This window comes from Symphalangus syndactylus, chromosome 11, assembly GCF_028878055.3.
Source record: "Symphalangus syndactylus isolate Jambi chromosome 11, NHGRI_mSymSyn1-v2.1_pri, whole genome shotgun sequence".
Taxonomy (NCBI): Eukaryota; Metazoa; Chordata; class Mammalia; order Primates; family Hylobatidae; genus Symphalangus; species Symphalangus syndactylus.
The window spans coordinates 106560122-106587235 of record NC_072433.2 but is presented as its reverse complement, the minus strand read 5'-3'; the positions used below and the strand labels follow the sequence as shown (position 1 = coordinate 106587235).

Genomic DNA, 27114 nt, shown 5'->3' with positions numbered 1-27114 from the left:
AATTTTCCCACCTCTCTATCAAAATTCTATCCACTTATTTATAGAATTAGCCATTTTACAACTCTTAGGTTCTAAGGAATCAGAACCATAAGCCATTCTACACTTAACCTCAAAATTCACTTAGCAAGTTAAAGTTAGATTTTTTCCTTGCCACTCAACAGTAAAAAGTCCAAAAAGAAAACCATTAGTTACAAACTGATGCCTTATCTTGATACATAATTATTTTCTCACTATGAAAGAAAATAATTATTTTTTAAGGTTCAGCCCTCTTGTGGCTATTTTCACCCTATGATTTCACATTTTTGTGGTTTTTATCCCTGTCAGATGATATGTGAACATGGTTCTTATGAGTTCAATCAAACAATTAGAAAAATAAATGTAATAGACCAAACAAAAAAGGGAGAGCCCATTCAATTCAGAATAAGTAATGTTTTTCAGATTGTAAACATGTTGGGCTTATCTTCTGTGATGTCTCCATCTAGTAGTTAAATAATCTTTTATTAAGGGTGTGTGGGACTAAACTGGGAAGATTAGCTAGAGAAATAACAAACTCAACAATTTATTTGAAATACTTCTTAAAAATTAAGATTTTTATTATAGAGAAATCATCTTAATTAGCAAGATATTGGATCATTTTAATTCAAATTATTATAATTATCCAAAAGAATCCACTGGTTCCTCTATTGCCAAAATATTGGTTTATTTTTTAATCTTATAAACATCTTTGAGGTTTAACGGAATTATTTTAAAAAGGGCACTGAGTAAATGCTCATAAATTTTTTAAAGCACTTAAGGTGCAAAAAAAACAAACTCAACACTATATCCATAAAATTGCCACCTCAATTAAGCCATTTATGAAATAAGTAAAATAATTAACTTATAAATCAAATTTTAAAATGTGATTATGAGGAAAGAGGTATCTGTTTAGTAAATAAAAGTCAACTTAAAAATATTTCATTAGGAAGGTAGAAGTTGCTCCATAAGAGCTGTAACACAAAGAAACATCACCTATTCTTCCAAAAGCATCCAGGGCTGTCTTCACAACCTTCTCTCCTTCTTCCACTGAATCTGAGGGAAAGGAAAATTTGTATGAAATTTCGGCAACCTCCCTTCCAAAGGACTTCTAAATTCTGTGGGTCAGAGTACACGACAGATACTATTCACCCCACAGAATTTAGAAGAACATATCCATATCCACAATAATTTACTAATTATATCATGTGCTCACTAATAAAAATAGCAAACAATAGAACAAAGGTTAGAATCATGAAATAGTCTACATCAAAAGTTTTAGAAATTCTCACATATACATATTATGTAGTCAGAGAATTTTGGCAGACTTAGAAAATCATAATTATACTGGAATACTGAGATATTTGCTCAAAGATTATTAATGTGACAAATAGCATTAGTTGAAGGAAAATAAATAGTATAGTTCTCTCAAATACCATACCATAGTTGGCCACTGCTTTTCCACCTCTCCTTCTTATTTCTTCAACAACCTTATCAGCAGCTAAGGAGCCTTTACCAACTCCTTTGAAGTCCCCTCCCAAATCATTCACTGTAATGCAAAAACAAGCAAACAACAATTAATTATTCTAGACTTTCAAAATGTGTGCGCATGTGTGTGTGTGCGTGTGTGTGTGTGTAGAAAATGAAATTCTAATTACTAGCACATCTCTTCAGTCAGATGACTGCCCAATTCCTTCCTACCCTATCCCATCTTACTAAACACACCACAAGCATTTTCAAAACATTCCTCTTCATTTTTGAATACAGACATAAAGAAACAGCAAAAATATTTAAACACAGGTTCTTCTCACAAAATTTTTAACTGTGTCGTGTTTTTCCTCTTTCAAAAAGTAAAAAAGACTGGGCATGGTGGCTTATACCTGTAATTCCAGCACTTTGGGAGGCTAAGGTGGGAGGACTGCCTGAGCTCAGGAGTCTAAGACCACCAGCCTGGGCAACATAGCAAGATTTCATCTCTACTAAAAACCAAAATAATTAGCTGGGCATTATGGCATGTATCTGTAGTCCCAGCTACTTGGGAGGCTAAGGTGAGAGGATTGCTTGAACCTGGGAAATCAAGGCTGCTGCACTCCAGCCTGGGCAACAGAGCAAGACCCTTTCCAGAAAAAAAAAAAAAAAAAAAAAAAGGAGCAGGGAAGAAAAGTTAAAAAAAAAAAAAAGATTCAACCCACTTTTCAGCAAAAGAAAAGAAAAAATGTGAAAAACACTTTAAGATTAAATACATAGGAAAACAAAACTACTGTAAGATCAATCAATCCTACTTCCACATCTTTATCCAAAAGAACTGAAATCAGAAGAAAAACTGACTTGAAATTCTCCTCAAATATCAAAGGATATTAGCACTCCAATGTTCACTGCAACACAATTCACAATAGCTAAGATGTGGAAACAACCTAAATGTCCATGGATAGGTGAATGAAAAAAGAAAATGGGGTATATACATACAATGAAACATAATTCTGCATTTAAAAAGAATAAAATACTGCAATATGTGATAATACGAATAAACTCTGAAGACACACTATGTTAAACGAAATAAGTGAGTCACAAAAGGACAAACACTGGCATGATTCCACTTATGTGGGGTATCTAAAATATCAAAACTCATCGAATCAGAAAATAGAATGATGGTTGCCAGGAATTAGCGAGATGCTGGAAACGGAAAGTTGCTAACCAATGGGTATAAAATTTCAATTATGTTGGGCCGGGCGCGGTGGCTCATGCGTGTAATCCCAACACTTTGGGAGGTCGAGGCGGGTGGATCACCCGAGGTCAGGAATTCAAGACCAGCCCGGCCAACATGGTGAAACCCCGTCTCTACTAAAAATCCAAAAATTAGCTGGGCGTGATGATGCACACCTGTAATCCCAGCTACTCAGGAGGCTGAGGCAGGAGAATCGCTTGAACCCAGAAGGCAAAGGTTGCAGTGAGCTGAGATCATGCCACTGCACTCCAGCCTGGGCAGCAGAGTGGAAACTCTGTCTCAAAAAAAAAAAAAAAAAAAAGTTTCAATTATGCAAGACAAATAAGTTCTACAGATCGGCTATACAACATACCTATAACAATACTATATTGTACACTTAAAACCTTGTGAGGCCGGGCGCGGTGGCTCATGCTTGTAATCCCAGCACTTTGGGAGGCCGAGGCGGGCGGATCACGAGGTCAGGAGATCGAGATCACGGTGAAACCCCGTCTCTACTAAAAATACAAAAAAATTAGCTGGGCGTGGTGGCGGGCACCTGTAGTCCCAGCTACTTGGAGAGGCTGAGGCAGGAGAATGGCGTGAACCCGGGAGGCGGAGCTTGCAGTGAGCCGAGATTGCGCCACTGCACTCCAGCCTGGGCGACAGAGCGAGACTCCGTCTCAAAAAAAAAAAAAAAAAACCTTGTGAAGAGGATAGATGTTGTAAGTATTCTTACCACAATAAAAAAGTTTTTAAAGATTAAGCATACAATGTTGAAACATCTTCTCCATCAGAAAGTCTTTATGTATAAGAATGGTGATTTTAAAAGAAACAGGCATGAGCTTAAAATATTAGAAAATTATATTTTAAGTTTTTACAACACACGCAGTGTCTAAAATGAAAGAAATAAAAATGATTTACCAAAAGAGGTCAAAAATTACATATAGAACCAATAGATGTTTAGTCACTAATTTACACCATAACTCCATGTTCATATGTTTAACTGATCACACTTACCATATAACATCTCCCTATATCCAATTATATATTTACAAACATTAATTGATTATTTACTATTTGCAAGAAAATCTACAGAGGGACACACAAATGTGTAAGAATGGTGTTTGCCCTCAAAGAGTTTATAATCTATTGAAAGTTAAGTATGCGATGGCCACAGTAATACACAGATTTTAGGATAAAGTATATATCCAAGCCAACATAATCAAATAAGAATAACAAAGTTAATTTACACAATAATTTATGAAAAAATTTACAAAATAACATGCAAAAACTAATAAAATGATACATAGATAAATGCCAAATAACTTGTAAAAACAGAACTTAAGAGAACTACTTGAAACAAAGAATCTGCATTGTGAAATGATCTTCTCCGTAGGGTTACTGCATAGATTTTGAAAGCTGTAACAATAAAAAAAGTTACTAATTAATAAATAGCATAATGGTATATATGAAAATGTAATAGTTACGATTAACACAATTTTTTTTTAAACAAGTTTTTTTTTCTTCTGAAAAACTGCTCTTTTCAAAACTGGGGTGAGAGCTGACAGTGGAATTGGATAAATAAGTAATGGGATAATATGGAGAAAAAGCCAACGCCTAAAATCAGCTAAGGCATATATATTTTCACTTAACTTTTTAAAAACAGGAAATGAGTTTTTCTAAATGTGGACTGATATTTTTTTCTGACAGTATAATACGATAAGTCTTATTGAAAATAAAAATGTTATAAGACAAAAAAAAATGTTACAAGACACAAAATAATAGAAAGAGGCTTATATTATCCCTCAAGAGATGGAAAAAGTGTTAGGATTCTCAAAAGACTGAATTCTTATTAATTGTTCATTTCAATGCAATTATTCAAATGACAGGAAACAACCAGCTAAAAAACTCAAGATTTTAAGACAGCTAACAGTCTTTTATGATCCTTTTAAGCACAAGAAAGTTCAAAAGCAAATTAGAAAACGTGATACTTAAGTGAAGAAAGCATTGTTTGATTGTGCAATGAAACACTACCCCCAAGTGGAAATTTTACAAAGCGCAACCAGGCAGGCAAGCATTGAAAGCTGGATAAATAACTTATTGAGATCAATCATGGGCAGTTAAATAATATTGGGGTAAATTTATCTCAAACAAATCTCTACATTAGAGACCACTAAATTGACACTGACCTATTCAGCAATCCTACTATCACCAGAGCGAAATCACAGAAATTAAAATCTTAACTAGAAAAACACTGGTTAGATGTCATCAAGATGGCCAACTACAGGTGCCCAATCCTTGTCTCCTCTGCAGAGAAGGATCAAAACAACAAATAACAGCACTTCAGGTAGAATGTCTAAGGGAGAACATGAAAATTCAGCAAGGAAGTGACAAAAACCCTCTGAGGCACAGAAACTCTGCATGGCAGCTTAGAGGGGGAAGTGAAGCATCCAGATGGAATCAGCTTAGAGCTGACAGGGACTTCCCACTGTGGGCAAAAGGTTAAGTGCGGGATACCCAAGAGTCGCCATTACCATCACAAATATCTGCAATCACAGACCCTGAGCTCAGTATAGGAACCTGCCTGGAGTATACATAGCTGAATTGCTCCTGAAAAAGAACACAAGCTGAGTCCTCCCCATCCCATGAGACCCAAGCTGTTACAGTATGACACCATTTTGGGAATGGAACCACTGCTGTTGTGCATTCTGACCTGGAGGCCAATAGCCCAGACATCTCCACATCCTAGGGGTGCCATCTACCATCATCCCACCATGCCCACACAGAAGGCTGCAGGATCATGACCCCAGCTAGTTTCAGTGGTACCACTATGACTTCAACACCTGAGTCCATGCAGCACCCTACACTCAAAAAAAAAAAAAAAACAGACATTCAAGTACAATGGGGACGCTGCCACCAAGAAGAGAAAGGCTGACATACGCATTCCCCAGAGACTGAGAATTAGCCTGGCCAGTATCTATCACCTCAAGCAACCATGATGTATCTAGCAGTAAAGCAACCATGTGCCACATGTGCCCCATATGGACCAAGACAACTGACACCACCAGCAACCCTTCCCCCTCCCATGGAGGATCTACCATGCACCATGCTCACTCACCAGGGACTGACAACTAACCCATCTGGCAATCCCTGTTCCCAGCAAAACCGTGCCACTGTCTGCACAAACACCAAAGTCAAGGCCACTGAGGCACATACAGACACTGCTGATGTTGATTACAGCCAAAGAAATCACAAAGCAATTACACATCTGTGCCCAACCAGAAGCTAAACCAAACACCTAACCTAACTGATATATAGAGAAAAAAGTCTTTCCCTACAAAAGTTAATTCATAAAAGTGGAAGATACGACCGTTCTGCTAGACACACAAATATCAATGTAGGAACAAAAGAAATATGGAAAAACAGGCCAGGTGCAGTGGCTCACGCCTGCAATCCCAGCACTTTGGGAGGCCGAGGCAGGTGGATCACTTGAGGTCAGGAGTTCGAGACCAGTATGGCCAACATGATGAAACCGCATTTCTACTAAAAATAACAAAAATTAGCCAAACATGGTGGTGGACACCTATAGTCCCAACTACTAAGGAGGCTGAGGCAGGAGAATTGCTTGAACCAGGAGGCAGAGGTTGCAGCGAGCCGAGATCGTGCCACTGTACTCCAGCCTGGGCAACAGAGTGAGACCCTGTCTCTAGGTGGATAAATAAAGAAATAAAAATAAAGAGATATCTTTCTTTAAACACTTTAAGTTAAAAAAAAAAAAAGAAACATGGAAAAACAAGGAAACACGACACCTCCAAAGAAACACAACTTTCCAGTAACAAACCTAAATAGAAGAAAATCTATGAAATTCCTGAAAATGATGATCTTAAGGAAATCCAGTGAGATACAAGAAAAATATAGATAGCTAATACAAGACAATCAGAAAAACAATTCATGATCTAAATGAGAAATTCAACAAAAAGATGTATCATTAAAAAAAAACAGAGCTTAAGAATACAATGAATAAAGTGTGATGATTGAGTGTTCACCCTCATGTGTAAGATGTGCCTCCCTCAAACTTTGTCATGAAATAAGCACATTGCCCATCTGATAGGAAAAAGAAAAAAAAAAAAAACAGGAATTCAATGAATGAAATTTAAAAATACAACTGAAAGCTTCAACAACAGACTACATCAAGCAAAAGAAAGAATATTTAAACTCAAAGACAGGTCTTTTGAAATAACCCAGTCAGACAAAAAAAAAAAAAAAGGAAAGAGAAAAACAAGAAAAAGAATGAAGAAAGCCTATGGTAGTAATGGGACACCATTAAGTAAACAAATTTTTACATATTGAGAGTTACAGAAGGAGCGAAGTTGGGCATAGAAAACATTTTAGCTGAAAACTCCCAAGTCCTGAAAGAAAGATGGTCATCCATATCCAGGAAACTCAAAGGTCTTCAAATGGATTCAACCCAAAAATGTCCTCTCCAAAGCACATTCTTGTAAAACTGTCAAAAGTCAAAGACAAAAAGAGAATATTAAAAACAGCAAGAAAAAAGCATTAAGTCACATATAAGACTTATTAGACTAACAGCAGATTTATCTGCAGAAACATTACAAGCCAAGAGAGAATGGAATAACATTCAAAATGCTGAAAGAAAAAAAAAAAAACCTGCCAGCCAAGAATACTACTCCAGCAAGCTATCCTTCGGAAATAAAGGAGAAACAAAGTCTTTCCCAGACAAGAAAAAACTGAGGGAATTTATCACCACTAGACCAGTCTTAAAAGAAATGCTTACGGGAGTCCTACATCTGGAAGTGAAAGGATGAACTACCACCATGAAAACATATGAAAGCTTAAAACTCACTGGCAGAGCAGATACACAAATGAGAAAGAGAAAAGAATCCAATTTTGTCACTACAAAAAAACCACCAAACAGAAGAGATAGACAATAAAAGATAAAGAAAGGAACAAAGAACATACAAAAAAAAAAAAAACAGAAAACAATTAACAAAATGACAGAAGTTCTTGCCTATTTATCTTGAATATAAATGAATTAAATTTCCCAATTAAAAGACAGAGATTGGTTAGATAGATTTTTTTAAATATTCAACTATATGCTACCTATAAGAAACTCACTTTACTTGTAAAGACACACACAGACTGAAAATGAAAGGATAGAAAAAGATATTCTATACAAATAGAAACCAAAAATAGGCAGAATAACTACATTCATAACTCAGTATATACAAGGCATTTGTTCCAGGACACTCCACGTGCATCAAAATCTGTGTCTACTCAAGTCCTGAAGTTGGCCCTGTGAAACCCATGTATACAAGAAGTAGGCCCTCCATATATGCAAATTTCACATCCTATGAATATTGTATTTTCTATTGATGTTTGGTTTTTAAAATATAAATGTATAAGTGAACCTGCACAATTCAAACCTATGTTGTTCAAGAGTCAACTATATACTTACATCAGATATGATAGACTTTAAGTCAAAAACAGTGCAAAGCGAAAAACAAGGTCATTATATAAAGATAAAGATATCATTTCAGCAAGAGGACATAACAGTTGTAAATATATATGCACCCAACACTGGAACACCCAGATATATAAAGCAAATGCTACCAGATCTAATGAGAAAGATAGACTTCAATACAATAATAGTTGGGGACTTCAATACCTCACTCATGGCATTGGGCAGATCATCAAGAAAGAAAATCAACAAAGAAACTTTGGACTTAAACTGCTCTGTAAACAAAATGGACCAGTAAGACCACTGCTCTAGAAATGAAATAGTCCTAACAGAAGTTAACAGAACATTTGATCCAACAGCTGCAGATACACATCAGCACATGAAACATTCTCCACGACAGACCATAAGTTAGGCCACAAAATAAGCCTCAATAAATTTTTTATTTGATATGATTTTGGTTTCTAACCACAATGAAGAAAAACTAGAAATCAATAACAAGAACTTCGGACACAGTACAAATACATGCAAACTAAACAACATATTCCTGAATAACCAATGGGTAGCAAAGAAATTAAGAAGAAAATTTAAACATTTCTTGAAACAAATGAAAATAAAAACACAATATACCAAAGCCTATGAAACACAGCAAAAGCAGTACTAAGAGGAAAGCCTATAGCAATAAATGCCTACACTGGAAAAGTAGAAAGAATTCAAATAAACAATCTAAAAATGCATCTCAAAGAACTAGAAAAGCAAGAACCAATCCAAAATCAGTAGATAGAATTAATAAAGATCAGAGAAGAAATAAACAAAATTGAGACTAAAAAATTACAGAAGGTCACTGAAACAAAAAGTTGGTTTTTTGAAAAGATAAACAAAACTGACAATTCATTAGCTAGACTAAGAAAAAAAGAAAAGACACAAATAAAATCAGAAATGAAAAAAAGACATTACAACTGATACCACAGAAATAAAAAAGATCATTAAAGACTATGAACAACTCTACGCCAACAAACTAGAGGAAAACTGGACATAGACATATGACCTACTACCAAGATTCAACTCAGAAGAAACAGAAAATCTGAACAGGTCAATAACAAGGAACAAGATTGAAGCAGGTATAAAAAGTCTTCCAAGAAAGAACAGAGCAGTATCAGACAGTTTCACTGCTGAATTTTACCAAATATTTAAAGAACTAATACAAATTCTTCTCAAATTATTTCCAAAAATTGAAGGGGGGGAACAGATTTCTTCCAAACTCATTCTATGAGGTGGGCATTATACGGATACCCAAACCAGACAAGGACAAAACAACAAAAAAAAGAAAACTGAAGTCCAATATCCCTGATGAACACAGTCACAAAAATCCTAAACAAAATACTAGCAAACGGAATCCAATTAGAAGATTATATATCATAACCAAGTGAGATTTAGCCAGAGATGTAACGATGGTTATGTTTATCAATAAATGTGATATATCACATCAACAAAATAAAGGAGAAGAAAACCATCTGATCATCTCGAGAGACACAGAAAAAGCATGTGGTAACATTCAATATTCCTTCATGATAAAAACTCTCAACAAATTAGGTATAGAAGGAATGTACCTCAATACAATAAAGGTCATATATTACAAACCTGCAGCTAACATCATACGCAAGAGGGAACAGCTGAAAGCTTTTCCTCTAAAAACTGGAACAAAACAAAAATTCCCACTTTCACCACTCTTACTCAACATAGTACTGAAAGTACTAGCCAAGGCAATTAGGCAAGAGAAAGAAATAAAGGGCATCCAAATTAAAAAGAAGGACATCAAACTGTTCCTGTTTACAGATGACAAAATCCTATACATAGAAAAACCTAAAGACTCCATCAAAAAACTCTTAGAACTGATAAATGAATCCGGTAAAGTTGCAGAATACAAAATCAACATACAAAAATCAGTAGCATTTCTATACACCAACGTGTCAGGCCACTTCTGCATTGTTATACGAAATACCTGAGGCTGGGTAATTTATAACGAAAACAGGTTTAATTAGAGTATAGTTCTGTGGGCTGTATAGGCAGGCCTCCAGCATCTGCTCCTGGTAAGGCCCTCAAGAAGCCTCCAATCATGGCAAAAGGCGACGGGGGAGCAAGTGCATCGCAATGGCAAGAGTGGCAGCAAGAGGGAGAAGGAGGTCCCAGACTGTTTTAAACAACCAGATCTCACATGAACTGAGTAAGAACTCACTTATCGCCAATGGGTTGGTGTTAAGCCAATCACATTTCAACATGATTTGGAGGAGAAAAACATCCATACCATATAAACCAATAACAAACCAGCTGAAAAAGAAACCAGAAAGCAATCCCATTTACAATCACCAGAAAAAAAATAATAAAATACCTAGAAATAAATTAACCCATTCATGGATTGGAAGAATTAGTACTGTTAAGATGGCCATACCACCCAAAGTGATCTACAGGTTCAATGCAATCTCTATCAAAATGCCAGTGGCATTCTTTTTTTGCTGTTGTTCCTAGCCACTAGACAACCAGGGAACCAGTGACATTCTTCAAAGAAATAGAAAAAAAAAAAATCCTAAAATTCACATGAAACCACAAAAGATCCCAAATAACCAAAGCAATATTGAGCAAAAAGAACAAAGCTGAAAGTATCACACTACTTGACTTCAAAATATACTATAAAGCTAGAGCTACCAAAGGCCAGGCGGGGTGGCTCATGCCCATAATCCCAGCACTTCAGGAGGCTGAGGCAGGCGGATCATGAGGTCAAGAGTTCGAGACCATCCTGGCCAACATGGTGAAACCCTATCTCTATTAAAAAATATATAAAAATTAGCTGGGCTTGGTGGCGGGTGCCTGTAGTCCCAGCTACTCGGGAGGCTCAGGCAGGAGAATCGCTTGAACCCAGGAGGCGGAGGTTGCAGTGAGCCGAGATCACGCCATTGCACTCCAGCCTGGGCGACAGAGCAAGACATCATCTCAAAAGAAGAGAAAAAAAAAAAAAGCTACAGCTACTCAAACAGCAATGGTAGTGACATAAAAATAGATACACAGACCAATGGAACAGAATAGATAACACAGAAATAAATCCACACATTTAAAACCAATTGATTTTCTACAAAGGTGCCAAGAACATACGTGGGGGAAAGGACAGTCTCTTCAATATATGGTGCTGGGAAAACTGGATATCCATATGCAAAAGAATGAAAATAGACCCCTATCTCTCATCATATACAAAAATCAACACAAAATTTATTAAAAACCTAAACATAAGACCTGAAACTATGAAACTACTAGAAGAAAACATAGGGGAAACACTTCAGGACACTGGTTTGGGCAAAGATTTTATAAATGAGATCTCGGAAGCACAGGCAACAAAAGCAAAAATAAACAAATGGGATTAGATCAAACTAAAATCTTCTGCATGGCAAAAAAACAATCAACAGTGAAGAGACAACTTGCAGAATGGGAGAAAATATTTGCAAACTATTCATCCAACAAGAGATTAATATCCAAAATACATAAAAAACTCAACACCAAAAATAAAAAATAAATAACCCTAATAAATAAGTAATAAACAGTATATTTTTAAAATGGCAAATGAACTGAATAGGCACTTCTCAATGGCCAGGTGCGGTGGCTCATGCCTGTAATCTCTGCACTTTGAGAGGCCGAGGTAGGCGGATCATTTGAGATGAGGAGTTTGAGACTAGCCTGACCAACATGGTGAAACCCCGTCTCTACTAAAACTACAAAAAAAATAGCTGGGTGTGGTGGCAGGTGCCTGTAGTCCCAGTTACTCAGGAGGCTGAAGCAGGAGAATCACTTGAAGCCAGGATGTGGAGGTTGCAGTGAGCCAAGATCACACCACTGCACTCTAGCCTGGGCAACAGAGTGAGGCTGTCTTAAAAAAAAAAAAAAAAGACATATAAATGGCCAAGAAGTATAAGAAAAAATGTTCAACATCACTAATCATCAGGAAAATGCAAATCAAAATCACAATGAGATCATTTCAAGTTAGAATGGCTACTATCAAAAAGGCAAAAAAAAAAAAAAAAGATGACAAAAATGTGGAGAAAATGAAACTCATATATTATTGGTGGAAATGTAAATTAGTACAGCCATTATGTACAATAGTATGGAGGTTATTCAAAAAAACTAAAAACGGAACTACCATATGAATTAATCCCATTGCTGGGTATATATAACTCAAAGGAAAGGAAATCAGTATGTCAAAGAGGTACCTGCATTCCCATGTTTACTGCAGCACTATTCACAATAGTCAAGCTATGGAACCAGCCTAAGCATTCATCAACAGATGAATGAAGAAAATGTGGCACACGATACATAATAGAATACTATTTGGCCATTAAAAAAATGAAATCCTGTCATTTTCAGCAACATGGATGAGCCTGGAGGAAATTATGTTAAGTAAGATAAGCCAGGCACGGAAAGATAAATACAGCATGTTTTCACTCATATGTGGAAGCTAAATAAGTTGATCTCACAGAAGTACAGAGTATAAGACTGGTTACTAGAGGCTGGGAAGGGTAGCAGGGAAGAGGGGAATAGGAAGAGATTGATTAACCAATACAAAATTACAACTAAATAGAAGGAATAAGTTCTAGTGGTGTATAGTACTCTAGGGTGATTATGGCCAACAATAATTTATACTGTATTTTTAAATAACTAGAAGAGAGGATTTGGAATGTTCCCAATGCAAAGAAAGGATAAATGTTTCAGGTGATGGATATGCTAATTACTGATTTGATCATTACACACTGTATAAAGGTATGAAAATATCACACTGTACCCCATAAATATGTATAATTATTATGTCTATTAAAAATAATAAGAAAAGAAAATCATTGGTACATGCTGAAAAGCTTAGATGTAGAAAGAACATTAAAAATACTTTTTGCAATTTTATACAAAGAGAATTATATTCATAACACGTGAGACTGTTACTACTTAAATGTATAGCTAAAATTCTAGTAGTAATAATAACAACATATACTGATATGTGTTTACTTCACATTTCAATAAAACCGCTATGTACACTGATGCATTTAATCTCCAGATAGCTTTTTAACAGATTGGCAGTAACAATTGTTCCTACTTTCACAGATAAGAAAACAGTCTGGAAAAGATTATCTTACCACAGGTCCCTAAGTCTATAAGAAACGGCAAAATTTACATTAGAAATTGGACGTACTACAGTACCACTCTGCCCCTCAAATGTGTTAAGCAAGTTTCTTTTACCCTAAAAAGATCATTATTTCCACTAAGCAAAAAAAAGAAAAAAATCACATTGTTGGGGAGGATATGAAGGAAAAGATAACTCAACCACCCAACTGAAACAAACAGCTTTCAAATAGGTACTAAAAAATGGTAAGACTATGATAGTCAAGGGTCAAGTCTTTTCAGCTGAAACCATCAAAATGTTCCAAAGTGTGATACATTTGTACATTTTCCATATAAAATCTAGTTCATAACCCTGGAGGGTTTTTTTTAACATGAATCTTTTCCTCGTTTTTGTCATTTTAAATAAATCAGTGACTTGGACAGTCTATTAACTACAGAAGATTTTTCCTAAAAAGCATTCCCAAAATTTTATCAAATACGTGCTATATTGGGAATGTAAGAATATTGGGAAATCCTTTTTGTTTTTTCTTGAGACAGGGTATCACTGTCACCCAGGCTGAGTGCAGTGACACAATGATAGCTCATTGAAGTCTCAAACTCCCAGGCTCAAACCATCCTCCTGCCTCAGCCTCCTGAGTAGCTAAGACTACAGGCATGCACCACCACACCTGGCCTTTTTTTTTTTTTTTTGGCAAAGACAGCATGTCTTGCTATGTTGCCCAGGCTGGCCTGGAACTCCTGGCCTCAAGCAATCCTCCTGCCTCAGCCTCCCAAAGTGTTGGGATTACAGGCGTGAGCCACTGCACCCAGCCAGGATCCAAGGAATTCTAAAACACACTTAGATCCGATAAAAAGTATTCTATAAGTAGGTAAATAGATAACTAAGTACAAGGTACCAAATTATCAGGCGTCAATAGCCTGAAAATAGAACCACGTGTTTGTGAGAATGCCTGTTACCCCACATTCTCACAACATTGGTTATTATCATTGCCTTCAGTCTGACAATTAAATGATTACAATTTGTAGCTCATTATTTTGGTTTACATTTTTTTGAGCACTAGTAAAGTAATATTTTATTTTCATGGCTTGTATTTATATTTATTATTGTTTTGCCTATTTAGTTCACATTTTATTTGGGATACTTGTCTTTCTTATAGATTTGTAAATGTCCTTTATTTATAAAAGATCTTAATTCTTTGTTACATAAGATACGAATCATAAATTCCTTTACTGAACTGTTGAGAGAGAAATAAAGTTTTTATCTGAGCATCAATATTACTTGATAAGTATTATGTACATTGCTTTTTACCCCATCTCAGGGTAAAAGTCAGTCCTTACTCTGAACTAAAGGTCCTATGTAATCTGGCCTTCTAGGACCCCTCTGCCCTCATCTCTCACTTTTGTCTCCCTTATGACCTTGCTCGCTATATAACCACACTGGCCCCCTTCCTAACCCTAAAACATACCATGCCTGCTCCGGCCTCAGTAACCTGGCTTCAGCTGCTTCCTCTGCCAGAGATGCTGCGGCAGCAGATCTCCTCAAGGGGCACTCCTTCACTTCCTCCAGTCTCTCCTTAAAAGTCTTCTTTCAGCATTTTCTGTTCCATTCACTCATTTTTTTCTCCACAGCACCTACATCTATTATATTTTTACATATGTATTTGTTGATTATCTGTCCCTCCACTGCCCCCCACTAGAATATATGCACCATGAAAGTAGGGACCCTGTTTTATTCCCACTATATTCCTCTGACATCTAGAACAGTGTTTGCTACATAATAGACACTTAATAAATACTTGTTAGATGAATAAATGAATCTATTTGATGTTAAGTCTATTAACCTTATTACTTTTTTTAAAACTTGCAAATGACAAAATAACAAATTGCTAAGAACTACTCTAGCTCTTAAAATGACAAATAGCTAAGAGCTACTCTAAATTTATTCAAAGGTTTTCCCCCATAATGCAGGTTGGTGATAGTCATGGAGGTATCCAACGGAGATGTGGGTATTTTATGTATGGCTCATTTATTATAAGCTGGAATTCACATGTGCCTTCTTACGATCTTTCTCCCTGTATTATATCAGTTTCACTTATTCAATCAGTATATATTCTTGATTACTAAGCACTATACTCACCCTTGCAGAGAGTATATCAGTGCCTAAAGCAGCCTGCAATGGTTTAAATATTTATCCCCTCCAAAACTCATGTCGAAATTTAATCCCTGATGTGGCAGTATTGAGATGTGGAGCCTTGGCTGGGCACGGTGTCTCATGCCTGTAATCCCTGCACTTTGGGAGGCCGAGGCGGGCGGATCACGAGGTCAGCAGATCGAGACCATCCTGGCTAACACGGTAAAACCCCATCTCTACTAAAAATACAAAAAAAAAATTAGCTGGGCACGGTGGCAGGCACCTGTAGTCCCAGCTACTTGGGAGGCTGAGGCAGGAGAATGGCATGAACCCGGGAGGTGAACCCAGTGAGCCAAGATAGCGCCACTGCAGTCCGGCCTGGGCAAAAGAGCGAGACTCACTCTCCAAAAAAAAAAGAGAGATGTGGGGCCTTTACAAAGTGATTGAATTGTGAGGGCTCTGCCCTTATAAATGCATTAATCTATTCATGGACTAACGGATTAATCGGGTAATGAATTAACAGGTTATCATGGGAGTGAGACTAGTGGCTTTAAAAGAAGAGGAAAAGAGACCAGAGCCAGCACACTCAGCCTCTTGCCCTGTGATGCCCTGTGCCATCTCGGGACTCTACACAGTCCCCACCAGAAAGGAGGCCCTCCTCACCAGATGTTACCCCTCAGCAGTGGACTACTCAGCCTATATAACTGTAAGAAATAAATTCCTTTTTTAAATTACATTACCCGGTTTTAAGTGTTCTGTTATAAGTAACAGAAAACAGACTAAGACACAGAGCTTTTCCTTTTAGCATCTAGGAGAAACATGTATAAGGGGGCTAGCATGTGCCTTGAGTCAACAAGACCTCAGGTTCACTTTGATATATCCAGTTCTTGAGCAGAGTGACTCATATATGGTAAGCAGGGACTGATACTGGTTCCTTTCTCTTCCGTTTCTGAAAGGCTTTAATTTTGTGTCATTTACCCTCACCATAATCCTGGAAGTTAGGTAAGACAGCTACAAACAGAGAGGTCATGTAATTAGGCAGCAGAGCCAGGATTTATAACTTGGCCTGACTTCAAAGGCAATGCACCTTGCTCACTACAGTTCACCTTCCAGCTGTCAAGATCCCATAGTGGTTAAAAACGATGGCTCTAGCATCAGGCCACAGGAAGTTAAGACTCAGCTTTACCATTATTATGTAACTGTAGCACGGAAAAGTCAATCTTACTTAAAAAGATTGTAATGCAATTTACCCAAAGGTGTTCCTTCAGTTCAAGAGTAAAACTCCCTTTCTTTTACTAAGGAGTCCTTTTTGTTCCTTTTTGTCAGTCTTTCTTGTGATTACGTCCTCAAAATAAAACTTACTATTCAGAGAACCAGATATAGTTTACCTACTAAGGAAACTTCAAAACTACAGAATTCCCAATAGACTGCTTAAGATATGCACAAGCATTTCCTGAAAGATGTAATTTACACAAAAGCAAATGTCCCTTTTTACAGGATCAGCCTAAGGCTTAGCAGTTCTTATACCAAATTTAAATATTCCATAAGCTTTATATTTTGGAATATAAAACGTAGCAATCATATTAACACAAAATTGGAGACTATCTTAAATGATGCCCCTAACTTTTGGCTTAGCCAAATGATTTCCTTTGGCCAATGAAATGTCAGTAGAAGTGATATGCCACTTCTAAAAAGAGGTCAGGAGTTCAAGACCAGCCTGGCCAAGATGGTGAAACCGCATCTCTACTTAAAAAAAAAAAATTAGCCAGGCTTGGTGGCAGGCACCTGTAATCCCAGCTACTTGGGAGGCTGAGGCAGAGAACTGCTTGAACCAGGAGGCAGACGTTGCAGTGAGCCAAGATCACGACACTGCGCTCCAGCCTGGGCAACAAAGCGAGACTCCATCTCAAAAAAAAAAAAAAAAAAAAAAAATTAATGTGTGTGTTGCAACTTGGAAACACGGTGTCTATGATGTACACGTAAAAAGGCTAACAGGTAAGACACAGACTTTAAAAAGGAATAGAAAACATAAATCAAAATTTCTGTACTTCCACATAGATTGAATTCTCCTCTTTAATACTAAACTAAATCTGGCTCTTCATTCAAGTTTCGAAATATTTTTCTTCTACATTCTTGGACTTTTATCAGGACTTGACACAAGTATCATCTCTACTATAATAATGCAATTACAGAATAGATAGACACAGCATCTCTGTTTAATTTTTTCTTAGAATTCAAACACTCCTAATCTGAATTTAAGAAATTGAGAGGGAACAGGGAAATAAAGGAAAACTGATGCACAGGAACATACTGTTATAAAATTTTTTATAAAACAGGTTTATAAACTAAGTTTATATCTTACTCAAGAACAAAAAAAAAGAAATGTATTCAACCAATCTGACACCAGCCCTTCCCCCAAAAAAGTATATCAACAATAAAAGAACCAATGAACAAAGTACCTTCTTTGCACAAAAAAAATTCCACATCCTTTAGTAGATACAAAAGATAAAACAAGATCCTTGCCGTTATGGAATTGAGCAGAAAAGATGTAAATAAATAAAAATGTATAAGGTAAAAATATTAAGAACTAAATAGCAACATAAAAAGAGAAGGAAAATTAAAAATAGTAACAGCATGTGTCTTTAGGCCCCAACATGAGCTATTCTTGGGAAAATCTGACAAAGTGGGCCTGAAATATATACTCGCTGTCCAAATAATACAATGTCAAAATTCATCCCTGCCATAAGAAGCAGATTGGATTAGCAGACAGTGGCTATGATCTTAAACAAGGAACATCCAAAGCGTCAGTGTTCCTTCCATAAAGATAAGCTACACATCCACAATGAAGGAGAAAAGTGTATCAAGTGCTCTGCTTAGGGCTTGTTTAGAAAACCTGGTTGCTTGCTTACTCTGATGAAAATTCGTCTCTCTGTATTGCCTTGTAAGATGTCAGAAAGCTGAAATTAGAAGATCATTGTGGGCCCACAATTTTATCCCAGGAAATATGCTAATAAGTACTGGGTCCTACATATCCCCCTGCACTTAGCACCCATTTAGTTATTCCCCACAAAGGCTCAGTGGTGGACAAATTCGTTTCTGTGTCCACACCAACTGTCAAGCACATTAGGTCAGTCCAAACCATGTAGATTACTAAAACCTCCCACCTTTGGGATTCTTCAATACAGTATCTTCCATCTGACCCCTCCACTACTAAACAAAAACTCACATAACTGCCCCCTCAATTAAATTTTAAAAAGCTTCCAGTTGAAAAGTTTTGATGAAAGAGTCAAGAAACCCATACTTTGGATTCCTTGACTCCAAACTTCCAGTTCTCAAAATTCAGTTATTTCTTACTTTTATCAATACACTTACAGGGACGCTCTTTTGATCTCGCACCAGTAGATGAACCTCCTGTCTCAAAAAATTACAGCCTACAATTTACTAAAGTCAAGAATTTCCTTTTATACAATAAATCCTTGTCCCCACCCTTTTCTGTGAGAAACAGGGTTTTGTGCCATCACCTAGATTGGAGTGCAATGGTGTAATCATAGTTCTCCGCAGCCTCGAACTCCTGGTCTCAAGCGATCCTCCCACCTCAGCCTCCCAAGTCACTGGAGTTATAGCCACAAGCCAGCATGCCCACCCCCTAGCCCTTCGTTATCAATTCTGTTAAGTTGGGAATTCAGTGAAACTGGTTCACTTTTAAAAGTAAGTTAGAAAGACAGCTTTAGTTGGAGTAAAAACCTTCTGGCAAAAGTAAAAATTAACAATAAAATTCAACCTTGACAAATTATTTGATAGAAAGACAAAGATAGCTTGTGAAGATTGTATTTTGGTTATCAGCTACGGATTAAAAAGAAAAACACACCAACTTACCAACAACTAACGCTCCTCTTTCTGCAAAAGCCAGGGCATAGGCTCGGCCCAATCCTAATCAAAAACAAAATAATCAGAAAGTTGAAGAAATGTCAGCATAATTTTTTTGGTCTGCTCAACTCAATCCCCATTTAAAGAAACTGGTGAACAATTAATTACATTTTAACGATACTCTCAACCTATCCTATCACTGACATTCTCAACCTATCCACTCTCTTCTGCTTGCAGAGGCTGGAAAGCTTAAAACTGTATTTTTCCACCTATTCTATTACCATTTCCTACCATTCTGCTTAGCTGCTAGGATGCTGTGAAATGGGTTCCACCATCTGATGCATCTGCACAAAACTTAGAAGGTGGAAGTGAGGGCCGGGCGCGGTGGCTCACGCTTGTAATCCCAGCACTTTGGGAGGCTGAGGCGGGCGGATCACGACGTCAGGAGATCGAGACCACGGTGAAACCCAGTCTCTACTAAAAATACAAAAAATTAGCCGGGCATGGTGGCGGGCGCCTGTAGTCCCAGCTACTTGGAGAGGCTGAGGCAGGAGAATGGCATGAACCCGGGAGGCGGAGCTCGCAGTGAGCCGAGATTGCACCACTGCACTCCAGCCTGGGCGACAGAGCCAGACTCCGTCTCAAGAAAAAAAAAAAAAAAAAAAAAAAAAGAAGGTGGAAGTGAGACAGAGACCACCTTACTGGGAGTTCTGGCTGTTGTTGTTGTTAAGAAGCTAATTTTCTCAAAAGTTCCTAGGTATTCAAAAACTGACTATAGCAGCAACTTCTTCATTCAGCTCCCTAATCCCTGGATGGCAGCTTCCATACTTCAGGTCCCTAGTGCCAGTGCTACTTGGGCTGTGGCACAGCTCCAATGACAGCCTCAGAGGTACTACCTCCTCTAATGGATCAATTTCCTATTGTTTCAGAAGTTATTCTAAGAAGACCTGCCTAAAACCTAATTGCCTGTATTGAATCCTTTACTGCTTAAAATATCTAGTGGTTTCCGTATCCCACAGTGAACCTTGACTACAGTCATCAAACACAGAAAATATTTAATTCTGACTCAAAGCTATAAGGTATAAATTTATATATTCAAAAAGAAATTTTATATATATATACATACATACATACATACAGAGACAGAGAGAAAGGTTTGCTTTTTTTCTTTTTTTTTTTTTTTGAGATGCAGTCTCACTCAGTCGCCCAGGCTGGAGTGCAGTGGCGTGATCTCGGCTCACTGCAACCTCCGCCTCCCAGGTTCAAGTGATTGCCCTGCCTCAGCTTTGAGAGTAGCTGGGACTACAGGCACCCACCACGACACCCAGTTAATTTTTGTATTTTTAGTAGAGATGGGGTTTCACCATGTTGGCCAGGATGGTCTCGATCTCTTGACCTAGTGATCAGCCCACCTTGGCCTCCCAAAGTGCTGGGATTACAGGCGTGAGCCTCCATACCCAGCCAAGAGAGAAGTTTTATAGGCATAGAGTATCTCGGGAAAAATACATTAGAAACCAGCAATTAGTGGTTACCTCTGGAGAACAGAACTATGTGGCTAGCAACAAGGGATGGAAGACTTACTTCTGGATTGTTTTTCTGTATTGTTTACATCTTTTAATATGTGTATGTTTTTTACATTTTAAGTTAATTGATAAATTTCATTGACAAATGAATAAATTTAACAATTTATAGTTAGTATAAATTAATCAACAGGTATACAAATAACAAACTGAGATGCATAAATTATTAGCCCCTTCCAAAGACAACCCAAGGCCAGGAGCAGTGACACATCTGTAATCCCAACACTTTATGAGACAGAGGTGGGCAGATCATTTGAGGTCTGGAGTTCAAGACCAGCCTGGCCAACAGGGTGAAACTCCGTCTCTACTAAAATCACAAAAATCAGCCGGGCGTGGTGGTGTGCACCTGTACCCCCAGCTACTTGGGAGGCTGAGGTAGGAGAATTGTTTGAACCCGGAAGGCAGAGGTTGCATTCAGCCGAGATCATGTCACTGCACTCCAGACTCGGCAACAGAGCAAGACTCCCTCTCAAACGAAAACAAAAAGAACCAAAAATATACAGTTTTCCAAAACTAGGAAATTATGCCAAATAACTTATTTTAGAATTTAATCCAAGCAGAAGGATCGCTTGAGGCCAGGAGTTCGAGACCAGCCTGGGCAACAAAGCGAGACTCCATCTCTTGAAAACATTTAAAAATTAGCTGGGCATGGTGGCACACGCCTATAGTCCTAGCCAGTCTGGAAGCTGATGCAAAAGGATCACTTGAGCCCAGGAGTTCAAGGTTACAATGAGCCATGATCGGGTCACTGCACTCCAGCCTGGGTACAGAGTAAGACCTTTTCCTCTGAAAAAAAAAAAAAAATTTTAATCCACTCTGAATGGGTAAGAGAGAATTTAACCAGTTTATGAACAGCAGGTGCTAAGTTCATAACTGTCTAGTCACAATTCATTGTTTCACAAAATTAATTGTGTGGGTTGCAATTACAATTTATAAATAAAACAGACCAGAAAATAAATTTCAGGGTGCACTGCCTGTACTACACACTGCATCATGAACTGGTTTTAAATACAGATGTGTGTGCATGTGTAAGTGTACTGCGTCCTGGTGTAAAATGTACTGCATACCATGTGTAAGTATGCTAATGGTGTCAAAAGAAGCAGTCCCCATCCTTGAATGATTTTCAGATATAGCCCCTGAAAAGGAAAGTCTCCTTAGCAATGGCAAAAGTGTCTTAGAATGTAATTAATCCCTGGACCTCCTGGATGAAAATTATCCAAGAGCTGTCAAAAAAGATTTAAAACACCAAGCGTTGTAAAACACATTATTTACATCAAAAGCAAAGTGTAAAAATGTTTTCCTAAAAACATTTAGAAGGTATGGGTACACCCAAATACATGCCCATGCAGATATAACCAGACACCTATGGGTATAAAATACTTGGCTATTCATCAATACTGAAAGCATTTTCTGAAAGGCAGCGTAAGAAGCCACTTTATCAATACAGATATGAAAGTACATAGGAATTGACTGACAGAATTCCAGTTTGTAATGTTTAATATATAACTCAAATAATTCATGCATTAGGGCCTTTCCAGGTACAAGGTACTACCAGTGGAGAATCAAAGGTGCATAATATCAAGATCCCTGCACTTGGAGGTTACACAGGTCACCCACTGGTGAGAAACTAATGTAAAATCTCACTGCACAGCATCTATGTTGGTATGAATGGTTTGTTTTAATTTTTTGTACTTTAAAAAATGGGGTTATTTCACGTAACAATTTTCCATTTTGCCGCTCCAGAAATACAGGCAACTTTCCCACTGGCCGGTCCACTCCGGAATTCTCTGCTATCCAGTTCCTCAAATGTGCCCATCCTACTCCCATTTTCTTTCTCCATCATACGCCTGACCCCTGTGCGCACTTGAGCTTACAAGCTCTGCCAAGACTCCAGGAGATTTCGAGTACAGTTTGTGACTTGCTAAGCATACAAACTCCAACGGGGAAGGGCTCTTATCAGACGCCCTCTTTAAAGAAGGCCCTCTCACGAACTTAAAATCGTACGACAGAGGGAAACAAACACTGAACGACTGAATGACTTTTCAGGAGCTGACATCTCTGCGCTTCAGATGGAGAATTCCAGCCCCCACTCCTCGCGGCTTTTCAGTCCTTTAAAAGACTAAGCAAAGATCTAAGAGTTAATTGCAGGAAGAGTAACAATCGATGCCTACAGATAAGCGTTAGGGAGAACTTTCACCCAGTTTTGCAACCAGCAGCCCAGCCTGGCCTCTCCCCTCAGGCAGGACCTTGGAAAGCCCACACCGGGGTGCTGGGGAGAAGCGGGCTGTACCCGCCTGAGGGACCAGGTGTTTCTGGCTCTTTCCTCCTCAACACATTTGGTGCCTCAAGAATAGCCACTCCGCTCCCCACCACCTCAGCGGCGTGACCTCAGCTGCGGCTCCGCGCGTAGCCCGGCCCGAAAAGAGCGGCCAGCAGCGCGAGAGCAAGTCGCGCGGCCTCCAACCTTCGCATGCTCACCTGCCCCAGCGCCGGTGACCACAACCACCCGGCCGTCGAACCTCAGCGGGGAGCCCATGAATAAGGAATAAGGCCTGCAACGACACACACACGAACAAGCAGAGCCGCTGGAGGCGGACTTCGGGACAGGAGGAGGCAGGGAATGGACGGGGCGGGACGAGGGTCAGTGACTTGCCGATTTCTGGTAGGAAGATGGGCGCAGAGCGCGCGGCTCCCTTGGAATCCTGGGAAATGTAGTTAAGAGTGACTCCACTTGCTGGAAGGACCTGCCTAAGAGTGGACTTGAAAGGGCCATTTCTGCGGCTGGAAACAATGTGAGCTGCTAGGACCTGTGTAGAAGAATAGTTGATTCGACACCCTGCGTTCACCTATTCACCTATTGTTTCATCATTCACTCAGTAAACGTTTTCTGGGTTTAGTTGCTGACCTAGAGAAACAGCATGTGGCCACTATCCTTGAGGGGCTTCCAGAGATAGCCCCGGGAAGGAAAGTCCCCCTTAGGGATGGTAAAGATTTGTCAGTGTAATGATCCCTGCACTTCTTGCATGCACACATCAGGGAACTGTCAAAATGCAGAGTCCTGGACCCCCACTGCTTACCTCCCAAAATAGAATCTCAAGGGACAAAAACATTTTGACAAGTGTTCCTAAATGATCTTGCGTTTGTATGTTGAGAACAGTCACAGTTCAAACAATATTTATTGAGCATCTCCTGAGTTTTGATAGGGTCCTCAAGCTACTCACAGTCAGATGGTAAACTTTCAATAACGGTGCAGCCTAGACTCGTACAAATGTGTGTAAGTGTGGTAATGGTGTCAATACAAACAGACCCTATCCCCGCTGGGGAGAAAGAGGAAAAACTTTCTGAAGGAGGTGAAGCAGGACCTAAAGTGGTGACCCCTGCAAAGAAAGAAGGGCATTACAGGCAGCACCAACACTAGCTAGGTTTGGGGAGAAAGAGGGTAAAGCCACAAAAGCAAAGCCAGCAAGATCATGTTTAGATGTTTGAATTTTGTGCTGAAAAATTTAAGTAGGATTACTCCAGAGAGTGGTGGAAACACATTTACATTATGGAAAGATCACTTTGCCCATTATGGAGGATTGATTGGATGTTGCAGGAAGTCACGGACCCCAAACAAAGGGACCGGCTGGAGCCGCAGCAGAGGAACATAAGTTGTGAAGATTTCATGGACATTTATCAGTTCCCAAATAATACTTTTATAATTTCTTATGCCTGTCTTTACTTTAATCTCTTAATCCTGTTATCTTCGTAAGCTGAAGATGTACGTCACCTCAGGACCACTGTGATAATTGTGTTAACTGTACAAATTGATTGTAAAATGTGTGTTTGAACAATATGAAATCAGTGCACCTTGAAAAAGAACAGAATAACAGCGATTTTTAGGGAACAAAGGAAGACAACCATAAGGTCTGACTGCCTGGGGGTTTGGGCAAAAAGAGCCATATTTTTCTTCTTACAGAGAGCCTATAAACGGACGTGCAAGTAGGGAAGATATCACTAAATTCTTTTCCTAGCAAGGAATATTAATATTAATACCCTGGGAAAGGAATGCATTCCTGGGGGGAGGTCTATAAACAGCCACTCTGTCTTACACGGTTGAGATAAGGACTGAGATATGCCCTGGTCTCCTGCAGTACCCTAAGGCTTACTAGGGTGGGGAAAAACCCGGCCCTGGTAAATTTGTGGTCAGACCAGTTGTCTGCTCTTGAACCCTGTTTCTGTCATTTAAGATGTTTATCAAGATAATACGTGCACCGCTGAACATAGACCCTTATCAGTAGCTCTGCTTTTGCCCTTTGTCTTGTGATCTTTGTTGGACCCTTATTGGTAGTTCTGCTTTTGCCCTTTGTCCTGTTCCCTCAGAAGCATATGATCTTTGTTCTGCTTTTTGCCCTTTGAAGCATGTGATCTTTGTACCTACTCTCTGTTCTTACACCCCCTTCTCTTTTGCAACCCTTAATAAAAAACTTGCTGGTTTGAGGCTCAGGCGGGCATCACAGTCCTACTGATATGTGATGTCACCCCCAGCGGCCCAGCTGTAAAATTCCTCCCTCTGTACTCTTTCTCTTTATTTCTCAGCTGACCGACACTTATGGAAAATAGCAAGAACCTACGTTGAAATATTGGGGGCGAGTTCCCCCAATAATTGGAGGTGGGCAAGGAGAACATAGAAAAGATTTGGGGGAAATTATGGAAACCAAAAGTAAGGCAGAGGAAATGTTGAAGAAGAAATGTTGAGATATACTGTATTTGAAAATGGAACTGACAGGGACAGAAGGCAGGGAAATTTTGGGCAGAAGAGGGTAGGTGCCCAGCAAGGGCTCCACCCTCAAGCCTGGAACCACGGCCCAAAGTGAGAACATGCATCCCTGTTTTCCCTCTTGAATGTTGCCTTTTCCAAAACCACCTATGGTCCCCCTGCCCCTCATCTTGTGCCCATAAAAACCCCAGGCTTCACTGGCAGAGAGCAGAGGAGAGATGAAACAGCTTGACTTCGGAAGTATGGCTTGATGGCATTGCTCCTGGGGAAGATCATCTTCTCGCTCCATCCTCTTTTCAGCTCCCCTTCCCACTGACAGCCACTCTCGGCAATAAAATCCTCTGCATTCACCGTTCTTCAATTTGTTCCTGTGACCTGATTTTTCCTGGATGCCAAATGAGCTCAGGTGCCACAGGTGTGACACTAAAGGCTGTCACACTGACCCTCTGCCCTTGCTGGCAGAGAGCAACTGCCTCACACTAAAAAACAGAGGGCCCACTGAGCTGTTTAACATTTAAGCCATCAGTGGATGGCAAAGTTAAAAGAGCACTGTAACACACACCCTCTGGGGCTTCAGGGGCCTCAGGTACCCCTCTAGACACTGCCAAGGGCCACACAGAGTTTTGCTTCTGCATGTGCTGGCCCCAGCTCCTGCACCCACTCACCTGTGCTCCCCTTCCTGTGAGGGGTGGAACACAGTGGGACCCAGTGAGTGGAGTCCATCCCTGCCAGAACCAAAGCGGCCAGCTTGTTCTAGATCCTATGGGCTCCAGTTCCTGCCCCCACCCATGAAGGGGTCAGGAAAATTTCCTGCTTCGGAACTAGTCTTTTTGATTAATTAGATGTAGATATGAGGAAAGAGCAACTGAAATAATCCTATATTTTGATTTGAGAATCTAGATTATGATGGGCCATTCATCAAAATAAATAGTGGAGAAAGAGTGGCTTTGGAGGGGTTATGGCTCCAATTTTAGACAAACTGCATCTGGGAAGGGGAAGTGAAACTATGGCTAGAGATGGCTAGCAGACAGCTATGGTTCTAGAGCTCTGACAGCTTGGTTTCTGTTATAAATAAAGTTTCGGTGCCACAAAAGAAATAGCACTCAAATATAAAATTGTTTTTTTCTTCTCAGCAAGGCAGTTTACTTCTATAGAAGGTTGCACTCTCACAGATGGAGCAATTATGAGTGCACACCTGACAAGGGAGGGGAAGGGGTTCTTATTCCTGTTGCATGTGGCCCCTACTGCTGTGTCATTCCCCTATTGGCTAGGGTTAGTCCACACAGGTTAAACTAATTCCAGCTGGCTAATTTAAAGAGAGTCACAGGGTGAGTGGTTTGGCAGGAAAAATGGTTATGGCAGAGAGGAAATCAGAATGAGTCAGGGTAGAGAATGAGCAGGTAATCGGAATGAGACAGGGTGGAGCAGGTA

The 27114-nt window shown here is 39.1% G+C and overlaps 1 protein-coding gene and 1 non-coding gene across 6 annotated transcripts in view; one reads left to right on the top strand and one right to left on the bottom strand.

The window, feature by feature from the left end:
* HSD17B4 (hydroxysteroid 17-beta dehydrogenase 4) overlaps nt 1–23618 on the bottom strand; it is an 88210-nt gene extending 64592 nt beyond the window's left edge. For 2 of the 5 annotated variants that reach the window (XM_055298772.2, XM_055298774.2), the window contains exons 1-4: nt 23403–23565; nt 19354–19407; nt 1454–1561; nt 1009–1068 (exon numbers count right to left, since the gene is read on the bottom strand). In XM_055298772.2, coding sequence (XP_055154747.1) covers nt 1009–1068; nt 1454–1561; nt 19354–19407; nt 23403–23460 — 280 coding nt within the window. In that variant the 5' untranslated portion in view covers nt 23461–23565. Of the gene's footprint in view, nt 1–1008; nt 1069–1453; nt 1562–4070; nt 4136–19353; nt 19408–23170; nt 23190–23402 lie in introns of those variants that run through there. The other 3 variants (XM_055298775.2, XM_055298771.2, XM_055298776.2) reach the window with 3 other exon arrangements.
* Nucleotides 6728–6826, top strand: LOC129457948 (small nucleolar RNA U13). Its single transcript, XR_008649478.1, has one exon. It is a non-coding gene; the product is annotated as a small nucleolar RNA U13 (small nucleolar RNA).
* Nucleotides 23619–27114: the final 3496 nt, after the last annotated feature.